The 14,223-nt window shown below is 41.3% G+C and overlaps 2 protein-coding genes across 2 annotated transcripts; both read right to left on the bottom strand.

The window, feature by feature from the left end:
• Positions 1-232: 232 nt before the first annotated feature.
• Positions 233-3,541, bottom strand: LOC134027851 (cytochrome b5). The gene is made up of 5 exons (XM_062471056.1): positions 3,083-3,541; positions 2,438-2,566; positions 1,977-2,003; positions 1,772-1,803; positions 233-1,659 (listed from the first exon to the last, which is right to left on the bottom strand). Exons 1-5 carry the CDS (start codon positions 3,269-3,271, stop codon positions 1,569-1,571), a joined length of 468 nt encoding a protein of 155 aa, XP_062327040.1. The 5' UTR covers positions 3,272-3,541; the 3' UTR covers positions 233-1,568.
• Positions 3,542-10,848: 7,307 nt separating this feature from the next.
• Positions 10,849-13,795, bottom strand: zgc:162592 (uncharacterized protein LOC561993 homolog). The gene is made up of 2 exons (XM_062472014.1): positions 12,614-13,795; positions 10,849-12,477 (listed from the first exon to the last, which is right to left on the bottom strand). Exons 1-2 carry the CDS (start codon positions 13,410-13,412, stop codon positions 12,167-12,169), a joined length of 1,110 nt encoding a protein of 369 aa, XP_062327998.1. The 5' UTR covers positions 13,413-13,795; the 3' UTR covers positions 10,849-12,166.
• Between the last annotated feature and the right edge of the window lie 428 nt (positions 13,796-14,223).

Below are 14,223 nucleotides of genomic sequence, written 5' to 3'. Positions count from 1 at the left end.
TCATTTCAAAATATAAATTTTATTTACACCAATTCAAAGTTGATTTCAGATACGATCTAAAAAATATGAACGACAAACTGCTTCCTGGAAATGTAAATATTTTTAATAGTTATCCACAATGTATATATATGTATGACAGTGCAAATAAATCATGAATATAGAAAATATTGTTTGCATTCAATAAAAAGCATAACACAGAGCCTATAGATTAAAATAGCAGCTTGTTCTGTGAAAATGTTTTAGCCTTTAATCAGACGGTTATCTGGTTACAAAATTGCTATTCCGTAGTACAACGAAGTTATTTCAATATAATTGGTCTTTGGACTCAATCATTCATATTTGTTATCTTAATTAACATAATTTGTTGTAATCAGTGACACGTGATAGATGCCTCAAGTTGAAACATGTTAAGAATTTCTTGGCAGAAAATTTGAACTGAAATATCGTCTGATAGTGTCAAATACAATGATGAATTCACACAGTTAGACAACAAATCCCACAAGTAGATCATTCATCAACATCTGTCGTACAAGTACAACACAAAGAAAAACTGCACAACCTGCACAAATAATCAAACTTGCTTTTTCATTATAATGGAACAATGCTATGTAAAACAGGCATAATCTTAGCATGAACTTTAAAAGTAACACATTTGTTATAAAAAAATTGAATGAAAGCAACTTCAGATTCTGGCATAACATTTATTCAGGTGTTTACTTCAGCAAGTTAAGATAACGTTTTTCATTGGAAAATGATGTGCATAGGAGACAAACAAGCTTCCATCTGTGTAAAATAAAACATTAGTCATCCAGTTTTAAGTTACATCCATACGACATACTTTATACTTACACATGTTAAAAGTAACTACAGAAAGAGGGGAGGAAGAGTATGTTCCTTTTAAAATAATCAATGACAATACTTTCTTATCAATACATGAAAAGGCAGTGCATTGTCTAAGAGCCTTTGTAGAGTATATGGCCAAGAATCTAACAATAACTAAATTAACGAAAGGAATAACAATATGGGTTATCGACAAACGTAATTCTCACAGAAGGCAGAACTGGGGAGCAGAAGATTCAACATTTCTGACAAAATGCTTCATTTTCAATTAATATAGAATGACTTGCCAAGGGCCTCACATATTGTACTACCTTCTCTATGACAATCATCTTTAGTACTTGTCTTCAGGTTGTCACCGAGTATGGAGATGTGTGCACAAACAAGTGGAATTCAGAAGATATTGGCCACAACAGTTGCATATGACTATGGCAGTAAACAGACACCACACAAGAATCATGACCCAAGGCTTGGTGAATAAAGAGCACACACATTTCAGATTCAAAAACAAGACACAAAGAGCATAAAGATTCTGGATGTATATAGGTCGTCCCCAATGCTCCAACTGGTAAGATTGACCTCTCTGAGGTGTGCGTGTTCAATGTTAGGAGGATTTGGTCAAACATGTGAAGGCCCCCAAACTGATGACGAGAAAATGACATTTAGTCATTTAGCAGACGCTCTGGATAAGAGCGTCTGCTAAATGACTAAATGTAAAACAATGGCAGTGCTCATGAGGACTTGTGTTCCAGCAAGTAGTAACGATACATGATGCCTACAACAGCAGCGGCCATGGCAGGTATCAGCCATGCAGTCCAAGAGCTGTAGAGAGAAGTGGCACAATTAGATATTAAGTGAACTGTTAAATAGCAATAAAATAAGTCTATGTGAACCACAATTCCATGAATGGGCTTATCAATTCTTGATGACTAACCTGGACTCTCCTGAAGATGAAATGTGTTCTTCCTGTGGAAGATCAACATTGATGAAAACAGAGCTGTTTGTAGACCTATGTAGTTGCATTTGTACATCACACTGAAGAAAATTATTAATAGTAATCCAATCATAATATAATACAATTCCTACAATTTAACTACTGAGTAGCTTAAAATGAAAAAAAGTATCAAGGGGCACTTTACCTTTGGGCTCTGCTTCATACGATCATCCTAAGGGTTAGAGTATAAGAAAGAACAAAAAAACATATAATTACACTCCTGGCCCAGAACTATCAATACAAACTAAAAGAAATGGTCAGTTATAAAAACAAGATATGGTATTTGTAACTGACCATACACTACAGAGATCTTAACAAACTATGCAAAATGCCTTGCCCAATGTATGGTTATGACCAATTCATGTAAAGAGGAACAGTTACTATCCATCACATTTAGGCTTACATGTATTCAATTCTCCAAATTAGTGTTAAAAAAATAATAAAATAATAGGTAAATATGCCACGTAAAACAGATAATATGCACAGAACGAACACTGGTAGCACAACTATGGATAGTTCCCACCTTTGTGTATGGAAGCCACTATGGGCTTCCATACACAAAGGTGAAAAACGATGACATTTGAAAGTCCAGTCCGAGTAGGCTACCATATGAAGTTCGCCAAGATAGTATTGCTGAAGCATCTCCCTGGCATCTGTTGAGTGACCAACGTCCTCGAAGCTCTCTGTAGCGTCTGCACCTGCTTGCTCCAGCAAAACCTCTTCTCCCCCTGGATGCTGAAATCACACATGAAACTGCATGAACTGTTTTGCAAATATTGTCACATTCCACTAATGTCGTATCACTTCTGAGACCAGATATGTAACCAGTTCCACGTTGTGCAACGTTTGGCTTCGTGACCTCCATTAACCCGACTGACTAGCTACTGTTGCTAACCTACATAGTTACCTAGGGAGACTTAAGTCAAACCTAAATGATCAAATATGAACTACCACTGGGTTACTTGTGTACAGTTACAAGATATCCTACGTGGGTAAATAAGAGTAGCGTAGCATTTAAATAGCCTAAACGTTAAAATTAGAACACAACCTGTAGCTAGCGCGGACTATTCAAGAATCCCATTCACATAGCTAGCTAGCTCCATTGGCTAGATTTGAGATAAGATGTAGTCTACATCTAATTCCTGGAACTGGACATTGGTTGCAGGACACGCATTGAAGACATCCAAGCTGTGTCCCACTTCCAGCAAGTAGACTGGTCCTTTAGCTTGCGAGCTATGCTAGCAATCTTACCTCCTCTAGGAAACTTGTGATGTCATACACCTTTTCATGGATGATAAGCCATGTGTTCTTGGACGTATTATGAGATCTTATGTCTTCGAGGGTGTAGTATTTCACACTGTTGTCTGAAGACGCATTTTCGTCATTAGAAGAAATATTGTCTGCTGGGTTGATCTTGTTATCGTTGATTTCCTCGTCCATTCTGAAATGTTTAGGCTAGAGAGTATCCCTCCTTCACAAGCAAGCAAGCGATGTTCTCAGAACGTCCTTATGTTGTCAACTCCAACGCTTAAAAGTCTCTCGGGTTTATGAGAAATAAGTAATTTACATATCCAAGGGAATCTATCTCAGCACGTTCCAAGGGAAGTAATGCTAAACAGTTAATAGGCTAACTTAAGCTACTCACTCGTAACCACAGTTACATTCCATCCCTTCAACCGGCATATAGTTTCATCATCAGCAGACAGGCTGCGTTGACCAATTACATTAGTCTAGGGAAATCGACCAATGAACGCGAGTTTACTTTTACAAGTAGCCAATAAAATACGCCATTTTATAACCTAACCAGTCACATGATGATCACGAGACGTCAATTAGTTCTGGATGGTTCTGTTGCGCGCTTGATGCGCATGGATGCCAGAGGCGACGATTTTGACTTTGGTTACGACATTTCTGTTAGTATATAGTCAATTAACGAAGGTCCTTAATATAATAATTGATTATTTGGTCAATTAAAAGCTATTTATTAGTTCAGTTCTGCTCAAATTAGCTTTATGTTAGAGGTGCAGTAAGTTTAGCCTGTAGCACCATCCAGCGATGTAGTCTAACGTACATAAGTCAAGAATCCAAGCATCCAAGAAGTGGACGCTTGTGCACCACATCGATATGCTGTGAGTGTGAGGGGCTCACACGAACAGTGTGATGACTGTGACAGTTTTGAGGATGCTGACGTGTGTGTTTGTATGTTTGTATTTGTACTATAAAACTTGAAATTACAAATAAGGCGAACCTGGACTTGTTTGTTACTGTAGCAGTCGAGGTGGGCAAATGTGTGTTGCATGAGTTACCGTATTTGTTTGAATATTTAATTGGTTAAATAAAACACAGTAGGCTATTTATTACACAAGTAAATCACAAGTGTATTATAATTCCCTCGAAGCACTGGCAGACACAAGTGGCCTCGGCCACCGTATTCTTGCTACAGGTTTGAAGCTTCTTCTCCAAATCCACCGTGAAAACTAAACCCACTGTATAACGAGAAAATAAAGACCACATTAGCTTAATATGAACATACAATGACATGCTCAGCATGTAAATAACATTCACCAGAGTAAAAAAACCAGACACAACATAGCTCACCTCGTTGGCTGCATGCTGTACAAGGGAATAGAGGTTTCCTTAGATAGAATAAACTATAAATATAATATAATAATAGGTTTACATTTACATTTAGCAGACGCTCTTATCCAGAGCGACTTACAGTAAGTACAGGGACATTCCCCCCGAGGCAAGTAGGGTGAAGTGCCAACCACGTCACCAAAGAGCGCTTGGGTTGAATTCGTTTTCAACAAACAACATACTACGTTGCTCTGATTGGTTGTAGGTCTATCCAATTGAGCGAAGAGGCATTTTTTTCCCGGTTTCGGTTGAAACACGCCCCATACTCACAGCCCAATGGAGCAGTATCAGACTCATATTCTGACTAGAATTATGAGTATAACGTGCCTATTATCCAGAACACAAAGTTAACTTCCAAAGCAGCTTCATGAACTGTTCTTGCAGCAAAAGCTGAATGAAACAGTTTTGATCGTCAATCCCTTCTTCATGTATTAAAATCCTAGTAATACTGTTTTTAGGTCAAACTTAATGCAATCCTAAAGTAGATTGCAGTCTCTTCATATTTTTTGTATGTACAATGAATGGCCACATTCTAGTGGGGGACAGCATCCAGACGGGGACAGCAGCCAGAGGAGGACAGCAGCCAGAGGAGGACAGCAGCCAGAGGGGGACAGCAGCCAGAGGAGGACAGCATCCAGAGGAGGACAGCAGCCAGAGAAGGGGTCATGTCCTACCAGCTCTGCACACTGCACCCACACCCCAAACTGGCCCAGCTAGCCCTCCAGGACGAGCCTCTCTGTTGGATAAAGGTGGAGGACACAACACATACTGATGATGACACACACACTTCGAACACACACACACTTAAAACACACACACTTCGAACACACAAGGTTGTGTCGTCCTGCAGGTATGTGATCACCAGGCCACCTCCCTCTGCTGACCTCAGACCAAGTCTTCTGCTCTGTCCCTTTCCACCAGAGCCACCTGCTCACCCAACCCCACCTCACCCAACCCCACCTGACCCCACCTCACCCAACCCAATCCCACCTCACCCAACCCCACCCCACCTCACCCCACCTCACTCCACCTCACCCAATCCCACCTCGCCTCACCCCACCCAACCCCACCTCAACCCACCTCACCCCACCTCACTCCACCTCACCCAATCCCACCTCACCCAATCCCACCTCACCCAACCCCACCTCACCTGCTCACCTCACCCAACCCCACCTCACCCAATCCCACCTGACCCCACCTCACCCAACCCAACCCCACCTCACCCAACCCCACCCCACCTCACTCCACCTCACCCAATCCCACCTCGCCTCGCCTCACCCCACCCAACCCCACCTCAACCCACCTCACCCCACCTCACTCCACCTCACCCAATCCCACCTCACCCAACCCCACCTCACCTGCTCACCTCACCCAACCCCACCTCACCCCACCCCAACCAACCCCACCTCACCTGTGTCCTGTATGTGTGTTGGAACTGTGTCTGAGTTAGATAAAGGGGTCTGTGACAAATGCGTACCACGATCAACAAATGCGTACCACAATATCATAGTAGGAATTACTGGTCACCCACTCATAATTTGTGTTTGTGTTAAGCAGCCATTTTATGGCACAATACAAACACAGTAAAAAATACTTGAGTCCAGCATATGCCCGCCTTCCTGCAGGCACTTCCCTGCTGAGAGGAGTGGGTAGTGATTGAAATAAAAGCTTTGCCGCCCACATCCTCAACAAGAGCTCTCAGAGGGATGAGCGTCCATGCCCGGCAAACCACAGAGGTCGCAGAACAGCAACCACTGATTCGCTAATCATAATCAGGTGTGGCACATAACATAAAACAGCATTGCCCCTGCAATATGTGTGAGTGAATTACAACACAATTAAAAGAGGGATAAGATGTGTAAATCTCAGCTGTTAGCTAACCGCTGATAAGCCATAATAGTTTCTTTTTTATCTCCTGTACATGGCAGGAATATTTGAATAGCTGAAATAAAAATACTGTACAGTTGTGCAATAGGCACAACATTGCACATGTCTTAACTTGTAGTACGACTGTCCATTGCAGTCAGTAAAATCAACAAGCCACCGGACACCGGTGTAACTAATAAGAACAAACACTAGATGGCATTACAACATAAAGCTGAGAAACACACCCACTTCTGCTATCAAGTGTTCATCGCTTCACATGGGCGTGTGGTAAAGAAATGAACTCATAAACCCACATCAACTGCCTTAATTCACAATTCACAACAATTCTCAGGTAAGGTGTAGTGATTAAACAATGCTTAATTGGTACTAAGGGACACAAAGTGAGCCAATAAACCACCCACACACATCGCCATCACCAGAAGAAGAAGAAACCTTTATGAACTCATATACCCACATCATTTTTATCATTGATTTATTCACACATTATTCAGATTTCCTCTGCTACATTCAGAACAGCGTGTCTCCTGTGGAGCATCAGCCCAGCAAGGTTAGAGAGAACACAGTGTGTCGCTGTCACACTTGGTGTGAGAGACATTAGGCTCCATACCCAAACAACAACAACCAAACAAGATGTTAGTGATGATGAAATGTTCAAACTTGTGTAAATTGTGCGTTATGGAGAGTATTTCTTGCTGGTCATGACAAAATAACAGGTATATCATATTTTTGACATGATATAAACACAAAATGTTTAACAAAAAAGAAGCCCACACATCACATATTTTCTGGGGAGCACCCAATGCATCTCTGCTGATTTGGTGAATTGAAATGTGTTCTAGGCAGTGATGCTGGCAATAGAATCCACAGTCACATACAGAACCACTGTCACAATCTCTAATCTTATTTGTCAGTTGTCAGCATTGTGAATCAATGCAGTGAGGGAGGGATAGGTAATCTATTCTCATTCTGACTCTTGTTTGGAGTTTGCAGTATGGTATTACAAGCAATGATGATCAATATTTTTTGAGCTCTCAGAGGATGATGAGTCAGAGTACCAGTACTTTGAATGTGCAGGCATTTTAGGTTTGCATGTCAATACATTAGCTGGCTGGGGATTAACCCTTGTGTTATCTTCGGGTCATTCTGACCCATCAGTCATTGTGACCCACCGTCGTATTGCGACAACTTTACCGCATACCAAAACAAAGTGAATCATTTTCTTTTAACCGTTGGGCTGTCTCAGACCCCCCACATTGCGATGGTTAAAAGAAAATAATTTTTATTTGTTTTTGTATTGGGTAAAATTGGGTAAACACAACGATGGTTCGTTATGAACCTTTGGGTCATGTGACCCGAAGGCAGCACAAGGGTTAACAGAGTTGGAGGTAAGGCTGGGACAAGGACTAGGTAGGCATATGAGACTGGTCTAATATTGCACTTAAAATATCATTTGATTTGTTCCATGGCCACTAGTATGACTGGGCATAGTGGAGCGTAAAAAGACTGGAATTTAACAGTGGATTAGGGTGTGGAGAAGATGAAGCCATCAGACAAGCATGGAGTCAGATGTCAGTTCTGTGAGCAGCCTTCCTTAGAGAAACCTGTCTGCCAATGCACACAGTACCAAAGCTCCATCAATATGTCACTATCCTAGAGCAACCTGCTGTATTGTTCAGTAAAATCTTAACAAGTGGTGGTATTTGAGTTTCAGCCTTTGAGAACTCAATGGAGGTTTCCCTTATAAATTGATTTCAGCAATTTATCAAGGTAAACTGTGTCTCCTGATGGACGATAGATATGGACTTCTAAACTGTAGTCTGCCATGAGAACAGAGTCACAACAATTGTAGGAATAGAAGGGAAATGACAAGGCAAGTTCAAAACAATGAAATCTGAATTGTTTCCCGAGCTGAAATGAAAATATCCTGAGGTATTCATTCGTAGGCATCGTCTAATAAACCCTGATGGATTGCAACTGTAAACAACAGCGATGCAATTACACACACTTAGGATTTGGACTGATGAGTTGAGTCGCACGTATATGCAGACGCGTGCATGTTTACCATCCACCATCTCATTCGAGGTGTTGTTTCTGTTCCATGCTTCTCAGTTACAATGCGAACACCATGCTAATGAGGCTTTCCTCAGTTCAGCCAAGCTCCACAACCAATTCAGCTTCAGCATTAATCATCTGCGGAGTGACATGAAGAAAAAGCTAGATACTGTTCTGCCTGGAAGAAAATACCTAATTCAATACTACAATTCTTCAATACAAATGTTGTCAAATGTTGTTGTGTGGTCAGTATTAGTTTAGTTTTGCCATTAAACAAACTGGGTCTTCATTATCATGGATGTTGGCACAATACAAGGCTCACAGCAACAGGGGGAATTTCATCCATAGATTGCCTAGTTCAATAAGAGGCCTTTATTGCTTAGAGCCATCACCAGTGGACACATTTTCACGAGTCGGAAGATCGCAATTATCTTTGTGCGTAGGACTGTCCTTGTAGACTTGTAAACTATAAATTCAACCTTAACCCGTGGTAAAGGAGTATTAATTACTCACTCGCTGTAAAAAGGGCAACACATTTCATGTGTTTGATGAGTTTAGCTGATGTCCATTTTCACCTATACTTTCACCAAAGTGGTCTTTCTGTCATAACCTGCATAATCTGCAGTTCACATAACTGCTTATCCAAATCTTCAAATTACAGTAAATGTTATTTCCCAAATATGTTATAAAAAATAAGTGTTGAACCAATCATGACATCATCACTTCCCTGACCATCATGGGTAATTAATGGGTCATCATGGGTAATTGACTGTACTTTACGTAATGGCCAAAATGGAAGTTGTATCTATTTACAGTTGAATATAAAACAAAATCAAATGTGAAGGGGACAGAATACTCTCTGAAGCAACTGCATTGACACACTAATGAGCCAAAACATTATGACCAACTGCCTAAAATGTTGGTTCTCCATTGTCTCCAAAACAGTGCTGACCTTCACTGACTCTACGAGACCCCTGATAGAGTCATGTGGTATCTGGCACCAAGACATTAGCAGCAGATCCTACAGAGTCCTGTAAATTGCAAGCTGGAGCCATTATGGATTGGCCTTGATGATCCAGCACATCCCACAGATAGTCAATCAGAGATCTTCCCAAACAATTTGTGCAGTGTGGCAGGGCACATTGTACTGCTGAAAGAGGCCACTGTACTCAGAGAATCATGGGCACTTTGAACGCATATATCACGTTTACCTTCAGAACTGCCTTAATTCACAATTCACAACAATTCTCAGGTAAGGTGTAGTGATTGAACAATGCTTAATTGGTAAGGGACACAAAGCGAACCAATAAACCACCCACACACATCACCACCACCAGAAGAAGAAGAAACCTTTATGAACTCATATACCCACATCATTTTTATCATTGATTTATTCACACATTATTCAGATTTTCTCTGATACATTCAGAACAGCGTGTCTCCTGTGGAGCATCAGCCCAGAAATACCTCGGTTGGGACGGGTACCAGCCCATCTGACAACACTCTGGCCACGTTCAGTCACTGAAATCACCTTTTTTTCCCATTCTAAAGCTGGGTTTGAACTTCAGCAAATCGTCTTGACCTTGACTGCATGCCTCAATGCATTAATTTGCTGCCGTGTGATTGGCTGATAAGATATTTGCATTAAAGAATTGTCGTCCTTAATTGACAAAGTGAGTAACCATGCAACATCTAACAACAACCAATGTTAACAATAGACAGTGGGTCTTTAGTCCTTTCCAAGCAGAGGTCGGTGGATTTATGTTTCAATTTGATTACAACAGGCTTGCTGGTCTACCAAACCCTTCTGCTTCAATTCTGTATTACTGCTAGTTTAGTTCCTCTTTGTTGATGGTGTTTTGTACTGAAATGCAGAGGTGGTGCTTAAGGATTCTGTGATTGGAGATGTTGGGTTTTTACAGCAGTGTCTAGAGAAATCAATGCAAGCAGAATATTTAATTGAAAATCATTTGCGTTTTGCACAAAGAATACAATAATATACAATACCTGCTGACACAATACGACTTGCTGTATCATGCTGGAGAATATATTGGTGGTACCTGCCAGACCTTTCATTGAAGATAAGCAACCCATGCCTGAATCTTCCATGGAACCACAGATCTGACCACCTTCTGTTCGACAAGGCAGTCATGCATGTGCCGTCTGTCGGTAAGGTCTCAGGACATCTTCATGAAGCCTGCTCCATCAGTATGCAGGTCACTTCCCCTCCACGTCTCTGACACACAGGGGACCCGCACTGCTCCCCAGCCCGCTTGTGATCAAAAGGGAAGAGTGGGGATGGCAGTGTTTGCGCAAGGCGTGTCTTGGTACACAGTTTTCCGCTGCAACATGTGTGACATCTCTCTGACAGCATTTAGAGCAAGCACAGAAGCCCAGCAGTCAGATTTCAAATCCACATCAAAATAATATTGTAAGGCTTAATACTTTATTATATATATTTATATGATGCAAGTACAGGAGACTATTTTGGCATTACATTTTTGAAAACAATAAAATGCAATTTATATACAAGTTATGTCAAGTTTATTTACAAAAACTTTATTTAACGCATTATCATAATTTAGGTAAAAGTGGTATTTACATATTTATTTTTCAATTACCAATAGAGATTTAGATGGTATGCATTTGCCTATATCCAAGCACTGCAGCATAAACAGAATCATGGGAGGCTAAAATTAATTAAAACTATTGGTTATCTAAAGGCTGTCAATGATTTCAGTTTCACAAATGTAAAGACCACAGTTTCATAATGGTACCAATCTTCAGATCAAGGCTTATTCAAGCTCAAGAAACAGTTTCTTGCTATCAACTACAGACCCACAAACTATCACCTTTACCATAACATTCGCATTTCAAAAAGTGTGTGAATAGTGCAAAGGGGAGAGGGGGGCAAAATAACAGTACATAGAGAATGCATTGAATCACAAATTGTATCAAATCAATAAGAAACCAAAAATACCAGTGACCCTCGCTGGTGTTATGAAACAAAGTCAAAGAGAGAAAAAGGGTAACTCCTACAGACTAGCCTACAGTGACATTTCTACTCTGTATCTTCTTAATTACTTTTCTTCTAACACACTGAAATGCTACACCTTAAAGGTTAACCTAGAGAGGCTGCTATATGCCAACTCTTTGAGAAAGATGAGAAGGTCAAAGTCCATCAACATAAACATTATCTATTGAAGTTCACAATTTATATCCAATTGCTTGATGTTAAAATACAAATTTAAGCTAATGAAGTCAGGCTTCCATCAAACAGCTTAAGTGTAATACATTATCGGGGACAGCATGAAGATAACCACATCATGTTAAACACTGTTGATATGGCAAGATGACATGCAGTTGGATGGGGGCATTGGCTATATTCTATTAACATTGAATAATCAACTAAAAATAACTAAAATGTGGTTTAAGAGGTCGATCAGTGTGTGGAACCCTGATGACACTTAGCGGTGTCTGCAAAATGTAAAAAAAGGAAAAACAAAACAGAACTAAAACACGTACAAAACGATTCTAGCATAAACGATCAATATTAAAGTAGATGTGACAACACTGACAAGGTGAAAGCTCATTTTAAAAGAAACGTATCCAATTATACCTACTTAATGTAATGACGGGAGGATGTTTGGAAGCTCTAACTTACACTAGCAGGGCTGTGGTGGGGTTCAGCACGTTGCAGGTAGCTCACCAGGGGCATCATGGGAGATGTCACGTCTTTAGACATTTCTACGACTGTCCTCAGATGTGGGTGTCATCAGACAGGGTGATTAAGGTGCAGGTGGAGGACATGCTGGCTGAGCGCTCATTGAGACTGTTGTTGTTATTCCAGACTTCTGATACAAACTGCACCTGTGCGCTGACCCTGCATCCGAGGGCCCTGGCTGCCCCAGGGCAGAGGGACAGCGACAGCCTCTCGAAAATAAGGCGGAACTTCTTACGGAAGCTGTGGTTGATCCAGAAGTACAAGATGCAGTTGAGAAAACCGTTGGTGGTTGGCAGCCAGACCACCACAAATTCAATCCACTCTGGTACACCTTGGCCTGAGATAGCTGTTGAAGAGACATGGCTACATTATGGTTGAAGGTTATATATATATATATATATATATCACCTTGGATAATACACATGGTATATTTACATACTTAAAACATCACAATCAAGTTTTATTTGCATCATTGATCTTACCATTGTATATCATTGCTGCCATGCACGGGGTCCAACAGGTGTAGTACACGGTCATCACAGGCACAAGCACTCTGGAAGCCACGTCGGGTCTGTTCCGACGACCCATTTCGTGTTTGCGCAATTTCAACCTATGTTTCTTGGCTGCCAACCAAAGTCTCAAGTTTGCATATGTCATGATTATCGAACAAGGAAAAAATATAAAACACGTAAGACTCAGAGAATACCCAACGTTAGTGGAGTATAATGGATTGCAGACCAGTGATGCTGTAGAGAAATGGACCTCAATTATCCCGTCCGGAAATGATATTGGCAGAAGTAAAATCGGAGGAAAACACCATGCGAACGCGATCAGGAAAATGGTTTTCTTCCTAGTCATCAGTGAGGAGTACTTCAGAGGATAGAACACAGCGATGTACCTCTCCAAACTTATAGTGGCCAGTGTATACATGCAGGTGGAATAGACCGTGGCATTGCAGAAAGCCACCACGTGACACAGGGTGTCGGGGCCTTCGGTGTAGTTCTTCACCAAACTCACCCACAGGTTCAAGGGCATGACAATCAGTCCAAACGCAGAATCTGCACCCGTCAGAGACAACAGAAAATACCGTGAGTTCCTTGACCATCCGGACACAGATGTGGCTATAACCAGAAGAACAGCAATATTCCCCAAGGTAATCAGCACGCCTAGAACAGATATTACACTCATCTTGATGGGCCAATGAGCGTGTTCAATGCTCACAGAGTCTGTGCTCGTTAGATTGACATCTTCAGACGTGGAAAAATTTTGCGCTGCAAACATTGTTCTTCACATTTAGGCTAAATACAGGCTACTAATGATGGTATATATTTTGCGAGTTTACCATTGTGTGTATAAGCAAGGCAACCGACGACTGAGAATCCTGACTTGAGTAGATTTTACATGATGAAGTCGATAGGTTACTATAATACTGGACCATAAGTAGCACAGCTGCGTGGCATTAGATGACAGTCACGTGTGCACAACAGCTAATTTGGATACAATGGTTGAGGTATATTTCCTCGACAGTAGCATACAAAGTTGTTAATCTTGATTTGGCAATGATTACTTTCCATTGCGCTTCTTTGCTTTCTACCGAAATCTAACATTACGACACCGTTTCACAGTGGTTTATTTAAATCGGATTTTCTCAACTAGGCCACTGGTCATTTCACGAGTTCAGTAATCACACCGTAGATTGAATAGATAGCTTTTATTGAAGCAGAGCTGGTAGCAGAGCTGGTAGCAGAGCCAAGCCCGATGGTGGAGGAGGCCGGTAGCAGAGCCGGGCCTGGTGTCCGGGCATGGACTCGGGGTGTGGCGGAGAGTCCTAATGGGTCACGGCCGAGCAGCAGCTCAAGCAGATCCCCTGGGAAGCCTGGATAGATGACAGGGAGAAGCAGAGAAGAAAGGGAAGGGTGGGAGGGTGACAACAACATGCTAGCACAGGGACCAGAGGAATGGAAGATACTTTATACAGAACTCTTAATTGACCAAAGGGAGTTTGGTCGCATTCTTCCGTGCTTTACTGGGCTGATGCGTATTAGTTTGATTGGAGAAGGAGGAGTCTTGGTGTGCCACCTTCCTCCCGAAC

This window comes from Osmerus eperlanus, chromosome 10, assembly GCF_963692335.1.
Source record: "Osmerus eperlanus chromosome 10, fOsmEpe2.1, whole genome shotgun sequence".
Classification (NCBI taxonomy): domain Eukaryota; kingdom Metazoa; phylum Chordata; class Actinopteri; order Osmeriformes; family Osmeridae; genus Osmerus; species Osmerus eperlanus.
Note: the sequence above shows the minus strand (reverse complement) of the source record. Positions and strands in the feature narration are given on the sequence as shown.

Excerpts from the sequence above, each read along its gene's own strand:
- LOC134027851 (XM_062471056.1), bottom strand. The coding sequence starts at position 3,271 with ATGGACGAGGAAATCAACGATAACAAGATCAACCCAGCAGACAATATT. Across the intron at positions 2,567-3,082 it reads TCACAAGTTTCCTAGAGGAG|CATCCAGGGGGAGAAGAGGT; the intron begins GTAAGATTGCTA and ends GTGTGATTTCAG. Across the intron at positions 2,004-2,437 it reads ATCTTGGCGAACTTCATATG|GATGATCGTATGAAGCAGAG; the intron begins GTAGCCTACTCG and ends TCTAACCCTTAG.
- zgc:162592 (XM_062472014.1), bottom strand. The coding sequence starts at position 13,412 with ATGTTTGCAGCGCAAAATTTTTCCACGTCTGAAGATGTCAATCTAACG. Across the intron at positions 12,478-12,613 it reads GGCAGCAATGATATACAATG|CTATCTCAGGCCAAGGTGTA; the intron begins GTAAGATCAATG and ends TCTCTTCAACAG.